This window comes from Agelaius phoeniceus, chromosome Z, assembly GCF_051311805.1.
Source record: "Agelaius phoeniceus isolate bAgePho1 chromosome Z, bAgePho1.hap1, whole genome shotgun sequence".
Classification (NCBI taxonomy): Eukaryota; Metazoa; Chordata; class Aves; order Passeriformes; family Icteridae; genus Agelaius; species Agelaius phoeniceus.
In genome coordinates, this window is record NC_135303.1 from 42,430,587 (window position 1) to 42,440,894 (window position 10,308).

At 45.8% G+C, this 10,308-nt stretch overlaps 1 protein-coding gene across 3 annotated transcripts in view; it reads left to right on the forward strand.

The window, feature by feature from the left end:
• ECPAS (Ecm29 proteasome adaptor and scaffold) overlaps positions 1-6,028 on the forward strand; it is a 58,894-nt gene extending 52,866 nt beyond the window's left edge. For all 3 annotated transcript variants that reach the window (XM_054651590.2, XM_054651589.2, XM_077171427.1), the window contains 5 exons: positions 66-210; positions 797-902; positions 1,056-1,144; positions 2,322-2,393; positions 3,207-6,028. In XM_054651590.2, the coding sequence (XP_054507565.2) occupies positions 66-210; positions 797-902; positions 1,056-1,144; positions 2,322-2,393; positions 3,207-3,346 (552 nt within the window). In that variant the 3' untranslated portion in view covers positions 3,347-6,028. The remainder of the gene's footprint in view (positions 1-65; positions 211-796; positions 903-1,055; positions 1,145-2,321; positions 2,394-3,206) is intronic.
• The last annotated feature ends 4,280 nt before the right edge of the window (positions 6,029-10,308 follow it).

Sequence of the window (10,308 nt, forward strand, 5' to 3'; positions counted from 1 at the left end):
TGCAGGGTGTGCCTAGCCCGCCCTCATCCTTCTGTCAGTCACACCTTCCCCTGTGGCCTCTGCAGAACTCTCTGGAGAGCATGGGAACAGCTTTTCCAAAGCATGATGAAGAGGATGAGGACATGAGGGAGAAAGAGGTTCAGATGGAGTCCCTGATCTGTGCCTTCGAGACCCTGGGCAAAGCCTGGCCAAGGAGCCTGGAGACACAGCGTAAGTCAGCTGATGACATGCAGAACAAACTATTTTTTCTTAAAATGAAAAGCAGAAGGGCAGGACCTGGAAATCACGTGAGAATGAGAAGAGTGCAGGAGAAGATGCAGGATCTCACTGCAGGCAGATTGTGAGGGTCTTCATTGAGATACCTGCCCCAACTGCTTTCATGCAAAATAACCCATCCTTGGGAAAAATCTTTACTGTTGTCTTAAATTCACTTCATGAAAATGTTGTGAGTTTATGGATAAGCAGGATGAGTGAGGTGGCTTGTCTAATGAAAAGAAGCCTAATTCTGCTGCTCACATTTACTTTTGCAACAAAGCTAGTACAAGAATTGGGAATACCTGGAGAGGGTTGGGAAAAGGTTGCTTTTATTAGCATGCCAGACTATGTAATGCAGCTGTTTCATCTGCCAGCATTTGTAATGAATGAGTTGATGTGGTGAAGATTTTCAGGGTCACTTGTTACAGGATGTTGACTTGGTCATATGCAGTGATTAAATGCTTGATGTCACTTGTTGAGGAGCACTTTGGAAACAGCCCTGCTTTTCCATGTGGTAATGTATGTCCTTGTTCTCCTGTAGGTTGCTATCGCCAAGAGTTTTGCAAGTTAATGTGTGACCGTCTGAAACTCAGCACGTGGAAAGTGCAGCTTGGAGTGCTACAAGCCATGAATGCCTACTTTCAAGGGTAATTCTTCTTTCTGCAGTCCACTTCAGTGATTTGTCTTCTCTTTCTTGCTTGAAACTGTTCTATGAATTTGATGACACTGAATGAATGGAGAAGTTGAGCAAACTTCTGTCCCAGTGATGCAGGATGCCTGACTGTTTTTGCATTTGACAGGCTAATGCTGTTTGATGAGGAGCACTCTGACCCTGTGGCTTTGACAGAAATACTGTTGGAAACCTGTTCCTCTATCACCCATTCTTTAGGTAAATGGACTTCTCCTGATTTGTGATGGATGATGAATTGTTTGTAATACCATTGTCCTCTAGGGGTTTGTGTGGTAGAGGAAATGCAGAATAAGCAGAGGTTGTCAGAGGTAACATTTAGCCATTCCTTGCACTGTAGTGATTACTGTGAAGTTGCAGTGTTCAAGACAGCAGCATGCAGGGTGCAGTTCAGAGAGAAGTGTGTTTCTCTGGTGCAAGAGAGCTCTGCAAGGGCAGGGAGAGGCAGACAGCAGACTGTGCAACCTCTTAGAACACAAGGAAGCAATCCTGATTTAATGAAACGCAAGCTTTTCTCCTCCACCATTCAGACTTCTTGGATACATATGCATTATGTATCCAAGATTATAGTATTCAAAAGATACCCCAAATTTTCTCAGATAGCCAGTGCATGAAGCTCCAAGGCTCAGAGGCAGTTTGTGCTCTACTGGAGCTGGGCATCCATATATAAGTGTTGCTTGTGTCATGCTGACAGTCTTGGGCTTCTTTGTTACTTTGGTATTGTTCCCACTTGTCCTGTGATTCTAACAGTGCCCCATATCTTGTACCTGCATGTAGTCTTGTTTCAGATGTGCCTAAAAGACAGCACTTAATTTAGTGCTAGCTATCAATTCAGAGACCCCTTTGGAGAAAGTTTCTTTTAGGTATCAGTCCTCATGGAATGAGGACTAGGGTCCTCACCTTAGTAAGATTTTAGCTCTGAGACCAAGTAACTTTTTGTGACAAGCTTGTGCTTGATGGCTGGCATGGGGTTTATGTACCCTTACTTAATCCTCCTTGTTAACATTTGTATGGTCTCCAACCAGTACAACTCACTAGAACACAGAAGTTTGTCTGCCATTGCCCTGCAGCTATGGCAGCATTTTGTTCCCCACTGAAATATGTAAGGAAATTTACCACAAATTTCTCTGTGGTACTGGCAGAGGCAATGTACAACGTTTAGTTGACTTCTCAGCCTCCAGTTGCTGACTTTCTGCCATTCAAATGTGCCTAGTGTTCAAGTGGGAACTGCAGACTGACAGCACAAACGAAAGCTCAGTGAACTGTGTTAGCAAAAGTGGTCTGGAGATCACAGAGGTGACTGCTTTTTGTAAGGTTAATGCATTTGGTTCTCAATGTGGTTTTGGGTTTTCTTGTCTGTTTTCTTTAAATCTTTTAGAAAACAAAAGCTACACATCCATAAGAACAGAAGCTTTGTCTGTGATACAGCTGCTGCTCACCAGACTACAAGGTGAGACTTTCCATGCCACCTGGAAGAGTCACTGCTTGGTAAAGATGGCACCTGGCTGTATGGCCTGGAACTCTGGAGAGATGACTTTACCTTCTGCTTGCAGTACTGGGTGATTCTGGGGAAGCTGGGACTTGGAAGTAGGAAAGGCCTTGAAATTAATATCAAGTTAATATCAAGTTCTAAAGTACCATTGGATATTATCTCTGTTGGTGAGGAGAATGTTCATCAAGGAGAGTCCCACATGGAACTCACAGAACTGTCTTGTCAGATCTGTCTGTGTTATGTTCAAACACCATAGAGGGGAGAGCTCCTCTTAGTACAGAAGAGTGATTTTTACATTTTCAGTGTCAAGTTTGGTTTCTCATTATTATTTAGTATTCAAGACTTGCAGAATTGTATTCATGGGGTGGGGTCTTCTTAGGTCTCAGGTTCATATGCGGTTGTTATGTAGCAAATTTTTCCTTTGGGTTTCTGGTATGCATTTCCTTTATTCTGGCAAAAACCTTACATGCCTCTTTCATGAGCCATTTGCAACATGGGAAACATGTGGCTCTTCAGGCCCTTGTGGTCCCATGTTGCAGGCTTAGACAATGACACCTGGTCTAGAGAGGTGAAACTCCCTGTCAGGAGGCAGCACATGCACCTGAGCAGCCAGGTGACTCTGAGTTCTCCTGGAAGTGCAGTATGAACTGTGAGTGAAAGGTTGAAGCAGTCACTCTTTTAGCCTGTCTGGGGAAAGCAATGTCCTTTTGGAAATTTTTGTTTTGTTTTCTGGTGTTCATGTCCAATGTCTGTCTGTCTTTATCTGCACAGAAGCTCAACAGTGGGAAAGCCTGACACAGGAAAGCAGAGAGCACCTCATTCGTTCATTGTCTACGATGGCATCAGATAGCAGACCTGAGCTACAAGAGAGGGCATTTGTGTTGAAGAGAACACTTGAAAATCTTGACTAAGTTTGTAAAACATAAATTTCAAAGTGCCATGTAAAACAAAAAAAAGTGCAGTGGTCTGAAAACTCAAGTGGGGAAATGAAGATTACTCTGTAGGATGCATCAGTACTGGCCAAAATAAAACATGCCTTAAATTCTTTTCCCCATTAATATTATTTTTATTCTTAAGCTGATCATTAGTTGTTTTATCAGCAAATACCTCTCATCTGCCCTATAATGTTTGTAAGTGTGCAGCATAAAAAACACAAGGGCAAGATTTTTTTTTTTTTAAATAGGCAGAAGAATGTTACTCAGACCCCCTTTGTCCTTCAGAAAAACTGTTGAAAATCCACCAGCACAGAAAGTAAAACCATATTTCATTTTCACATTTTTTTCTATGTAGAGATCTGTTAACTGGTGTCTACCCCAGTAGTGCTGGTGTTTGTTATCTGTAGAAAACAAAATGCTTCCCTTGATGAGGCCTGTGTTCGACTCCTGTGGTTTCCCAGGGGCAGGGTTTCATCTGACACCCACCTCTGCTTCTGCTTGCTCCTCCCTTGCAGCCTGTTGTCTGTGCATGATGAAAGGCAGAGTACTGTTAACTTCACTCCTTCCTCCTTCTCTGACCTCAGCATGGATTGACCAAGACTATGCCTTCCCCAGCTGGCAACCTTGGCCTCCCAAACTTTAAATGAGAACTTTTTCCCCAAAAGGATGCACAAGAGAGCACTTTACTGAGCTGTGTGGGACAAAGTTGAGCCTAGTTGCTACCCAGGTGGAACACTGCTCTTCTCAAAATTGTTTTGCATGGACACTCCTTAGCTCCAGGAAATTAAAAAAAAAAAAGGAAAACAATCTTTTTTAGATATGTTTTTGAAGAGCGTTTGAAGTTTGAAATTACACATTTTTTTAATAGTAGTGGTAATGTTTTATTCCCTTCCTGTTCGTAAACCTGTTCTTGCTTTGGAAACCTGTAACAATTTAGACTTGTCAATATTTGTAAGAAATGGAATCATCTGTCATTTATCAGAGCCCAAGTCATGCTGGTTTCTAGCAATTTGCACTTATGAAGATTATATCTGCATTAACATGGGAGTAAAATTGCTATATGGTGATGTGGCCCTGCTGCCTGTCTCCTTTTTTTTCCTCCTCCTCTGACAAAAGACAAATCTGACCACTATAACAATGAACTTTAATAGTGTGAAGATAGCACTGCTCCATAATCTGACCAGTATATGTACAACTTTTTGGGGATAAATGCTTTGCTGATGGTGAAATAAAATCATTAGTGTGGGCAATATCATGTTCATGGTTTTCACCACCAGGAGGCTTGTTTTCTTTTTTTGCAGTCTGCAGCTCCTTTTAGATCTGCTCTCTTAAGGAGAGGATTGCTCAGATGAAATCATGTTTCCTCCATGCCGATTTATTCAGGTTCAGGTATGCAGTACCTACTTTCCCCTCAGGTGCCATTCCCCAGTCAGTGTTTTCTGGTACTGTAACAATCTTGTTGTCTGACTTGCTCTCCATAGGGAAGAATGCAATTTGTGCACACGTGGTAAGAGAATGTCAAGAAGAAATGGGCAGAGCTGTCCCACAGTTGCTCTTGTGTAGCAGAAACCTCAGCAAGCACTATTGCATTGTACATTAGAACTGGTCAGTGGGCAACTCCTTGGTGCTGGGAGCTGGTGCTACAATGTTTTGATTTACACCTTGTTGCAGGGAGCTGCTCTTTGTTTACGTGTAGTTTGAACTCTTGAGCACAGTGTACATTTTAAAATTTTACTGGGCAAATAATTTTGCAGTATCTTTAAAAACTTGCTTACTGTGACATGTAGTGTCATGAGTGCTCTTTTTTTTTTTTTTTTTTTTTTTTGTATTAGGTGAGTATTACCAGTGATGCTTTGCTGTAGCAGTTCATTGTCTGACTTGGGTTTTTTCATATTGGTGAGTGACAGTAACAGAAAAGCAAGAGCCTCCATGTCTCTGGTAATTTGAGCTTTCACTGTGGACTGGAGTATTCAGAGGCAATGCCTAGTATGGTCAAATGACTGTACATAGAATAACTGTAATCATTGTCAATAGCAACCTGAATTTCTCTATTGGGGATTTACACTAGAGGGAAGAGCGTATTCTAGGAACTCTATAAAACAGCTGGATTAACAACTCTGGCCAAGAGTGTTAGGAAGGTTAGAGATGGTATGACACTTTCTGAATCACAAAGCAATATGTCTTTCTCGTGATTACAGAGCGGATTCAGAGCTCCTCTCTAAAGCATGTGCCTATACACAAAACCTACCTGTACAAAAGTTAATTAAGTCAGAGGTTTGACTTCTACCCCCCTCGCATTTGTAAACTTGATAGAATTAAAAAAATTATTAAATAGATGTGGCCTTCCTAGAGTTTCTCCTCTAAAAGTGATTGCACTATGTAAAACACACTGTACTTGCCCAGCACGGGCATTTCTTGTGCTGCTGCAATGCTTTGTATACCTGGAGTGCAGTGTGCAGACTTGACTCTAGCACTCCTGCTCTGACTTACAAGCTGTTGCTTAAATGGATGTATATTGAGAAAAGTTTTCTAATGTTGCAAGATCTCCATCAAATTTACTGCAATCTGTACTGTCCAAATATGTGAATGGTCTGACTGAAAGAAAACCCTCCTGCTTACCAAAAAGCTAAAAACTAAATAAAAGCTGCATGACCTGTTCCCTGGAGTAACTGGTAGTGTTTTTTTCTCCTGCAGTGGGTATTTTATAGTGTTCCTGTGCTCCAGATTCAGTGTGTGCTGCTGTTGTGCTCTGTGCTGGCCCTCTGCCCTCCCCTCATGGAAACACATGGTGGCTCTGCAGCCCTGGAAGGAAGTGTGTGTTTTTGAACCCATAGCTTGGTCTCCTGAAACCAGGCAGGGTTAGGGTATGTGTCTGTATTACAGACACATTCTTTGCATTTATTATATATACAGTCTTGTATGTATTACATATACATGGTAGATGAGGCCGTGAAATTGAAAACTTACTAAAATAATATTCAAGAACTTCAGTATTTCCAAATTACTCCAGGCATGCACACATTTCCCCCCCACCCCCTTCCCCCCAGTGCAACCTCAGTTATATGTACTTTTTTAAACAGTATTCAGAAAGGAAGAAAAAGAAGGCAGGGACACGAATGAGGTAAACAGAGAACAGCATGCAAACACAGACCTTGCCTATGCTGGCCACCAAGAGGCTGAAGCATGATCTGGCAAGGGAAATGCTGTCAGACCATGCACCCACCATACACAGAGTGTGCATAGGTCCTGGACTGTGGTGAGCAGAGACCTACTCTGCAGTGCTGTGATAAAGCTGGTTTGGACTTAAGCCCTACAGACATGTCATTTCTGGCCAGTGAAAGTAGCAGGATACATTCAAGTAAATTAAAAACTGGGAAACAGTTCAATTCTGTGAAGGCACTGTTCAGTGAAAAACTTTGAGGAAGGAAAGCACATACAGAACCAGGCTGTGTTATATAGCATAGTTTATATTTAGTAATAACAGGTTAAAAATTGTAAAAAGAGCTTGGGAGTTAGTTGTTGAGGATTGCTTTGCTCCTTAAAAACCAATTACATACCAATTACGCTTTTCTGTGGAATTTGACAGCAGTCGAGCATGGAAATTCTCAGTTCAGTCAAAGAGAATTCTCCCAGGCTTCAGGCCTGGGAAAGAGAGGAAGAATAAAAACAATTATGATCTCTCTTTCTGTTGATGTTGTTTATGGCTATGTACCTTCAGATTGTGCTATTCATCGTTCAGCAATAGTGTGAAAGGTTTTTACTTTGAGACCAATTGGATTTCACTGAGTGATCCTGGCTATAAAAGGACGCTACCTCTTAATAAAGGATCTCTCTTTTTCGCCTTCCGAACCACGGAGTCATTCTGTCCATTCCCGACTCAGCAGCATCATCTGGTGACCCCGACATGATCAGAGCCTCGGCTGAAGGACGGGATCCTGGAGGGTCTGGCCGAGATCGCAGCCGAGGCTGAGCATAGAGGGAGCTGGAGACCCCTCATGACTCAGCTGCCGTTTGCCCTCCTGAGTGAGGTAATGCTGACTGTGCCCCGTGTCTTCCTGAGAGGACTGGTCCCGTTCAGACCGTGGGCATCGGCCCCGAGAGGCTGGGAACTGAGTGGGGATGAGTGGTTTTCCCAACACAGCAGAGTGTCTCCTGAAGTGGACGCCTGCCGAGGGACGGGTTTTCCTTAAAAAAGGGGAACCAGCTTTCTAGCGATGAACAAGTAGTTCTGATCGCGTGGACAGCTTTTTTCCTGCCCATGAGACTCGCTGTCTCTGATGGAGAGCTCTGCGGTCTGCTGGCCTGGGCCAGAGCTGTGGGGTTCGCAGCAGATGTGAGCGCTGCATTCAGTTCGGAGACTTGGGAATCCCTAGGGGATTGTTTGCTAACTGCAGCCACCACCGGCGATGCGGTCCTAAGGTTTTTACTGCCTGCCTGAAGACGCATTTCTAAAGCCCTTCAGCGCAAGGTCTCGGGAAGAGCTGATCCGGGCCGCGCACCGCGACCGCTGCCACGCCCGGCGCCGCTGGTTCCGGCCCCGCACGGGGCGGGACGGCTCCGCCCCCGGCTCAAGCAGCTTTCTCCTGTTCCGCCCGAGCATGCGCAGGAGCGGCTGGAGACGCCGCCCTGCCAGCGGCGCCACATGCCCCTGGAGCGGGAGGAGGCGCGGCGCTTTTCCTCGCACCCGCGGCCGGCGCACCGATCGCCCCCCGCGCCAGCGCCCGCCGCCGCCGCCGCCTCTGCAGCTGTGGAGTCCGCGGGGGGCCCGCCCCACAGCCCCCTTTGCGGGGACTGGCGGCGCGCCATGCGGCGCTGGAAGAGCCTTTGCGATCCGCCAGGGAACGCTGCTCTCTCCACTGCCCGGCTGCCCCTGCAGCAGCTCCGTGCTCCGCTCCGCCGCCTGCATCGGAGCCTGCAACCAGCCTAGCCTCCTTCAGCCCAGTGTCCCTTTCCCCTTCCTCGGGCGGTCCCGAGCCGTGCTCTCCTGAGGCGGGGACAGGGAGACAGCGGCCTGCTCTGCAGCGGAGGCGCCGCGCAGCTCCTCTCTGCCGGTGTCGAAACACTGCGAACTATGAAACCGAGTGCTTTTCTGGGATCAACTCCCTGTTGGAGAGAAGATGCCGTCGCCCTGTGGGGATGCCCCCAGGGCTCGGGACACCTCGGCCCCCCCGCTCCCGTCTGCGGGGTGGGAGAAACGGTGTGCAGGAATGCTGCCGCGGGTCTCCTGTCCCGGGGGGATGGGGGTGGGCCGGGAATCAGGGAACAGGGCAACAATCACTTGTATCGAGGGGAAAGGAGGCGCAGGAGGCAGCGCGGATGACCCGCTTGTCCTGGGCAGACGTGGGTGGTGCCAAGAACCCCAACTTCAGGGTGAAATGTTATGTTCCCGGAAAAACCTCTCCTTCCCATCTGCATGGACCAGGTGGCAGATGGAAAGGAGAGAGTGTGGGGAGGAGGAGGCATTCGGCCACTCCTGCGGCGGGGACACTCGCCGCATGGTGGCGGCGGGCTGTGGAAACAAAGACCTCGCCCCGCGGGCCGGGTTTGGGGTCCTTGGTCTGCCCACCGGGACCGGGGTCCCCGCCCCGCCCCGCGGTCATTAAACCCGCTGTTGTTGCTGGGAAAACCCCTTGGCCTTCCTGGGAGAAAAAAACCAAAACCACCACCCCCCCCCCCCCCCCCCCCCCAAAAAAAAAAAAAAAAACAACAAAACAAAAAAAACCCAACACGTGGGCATTTATTCATAGACGGCTCGGATCAGACTGGAACGTCACAACTTAGGCTCAGCCTGGTTGTAGTAAGGGCTGTTGCCATGGCTTTCCAGCATTTTTCACAAGTGTTTCTGAATTTGGTCAATTGTACTCAATTGTTTTGAAAACTTTTGAGGATGAAATTTGGACCTGAGTTCAGTTTTATCACTCTATTCAGGACATGACTGCACAGGCCAAAAGCGTTGCATGATTCTTCTATCGAAGTGCACACATCCTGCAAAAAGCAATTTCTATGAAAGCCAACCAAGGCTTGACCTGCTGCACCTTACTGGCTGGGATAATCCCAGAGGCCTAAAGGTTTGCAGCTGTGGGAAACAGATGTCTCATTTTGCCAAATTTGGTTGATTTGGGTATGTGCACGTGTTTATTAATACCTTCTTTTCTGCCATGTGGGCATCTGCTCACACTGGGAAATGGATTTTGACAAGTCGGATTGCCTGTCCTCTGGCAGACTGACAATGGTTTGTTACTATACTAGAGTTGGTAACTGATTTCTTGGAATTTATAATACAAGTTAGAGATCTCTTCGACTGTTCTGTTTCAATGTCTGATTAGAGGTTTCATTGACAGCTGACAAACGTCTTGAGCTGTGTTTCTTCTCCTTCCTGCAGGGGGTCCCGCAGAGGACTACAAACACCAGCTCCCTCTTTAAATGAAAAGAGGGAATTGTGGAGATTCTCAGTTCAGTCAAAGAGAATTCTCCCAGGCTTCAGGCCTGGGAAACTTAGAGAGGAAGAATGAAAACAATTATGATCTCTCTTTCTGTTCATGTTGTTTACAGATATGGACCTTCAGAGTGTGCTACTCATAGTTCAGCAATAGTGTGAAAGGGTTTTACTTTGAGACTTGAGCAATCCTGGTTATAAAACCTCTAATAAATACCTCTTAATAAAGGATCTCTTTTTAGCCTTCTGAACCACAGAGTCATTCCGTCCATCCCTGACTCAGCAGCATCAGGTGAGGAAGACTGTTACTACATTTTGCAATAGGTCTTCTGAATAGAACTCTGGTAGCTGAATCAGCTCGTCCTCATCTGAAGGCTTTAAGTTTACAAAGCTACTACTTATGTACATTTATGTGTAAATATTACAGAAGAATGAAAGGAATTACAGCACACCATAAAAATGATATTTTTGATATATCAAAACTTAACAAAACAGGTTGTTA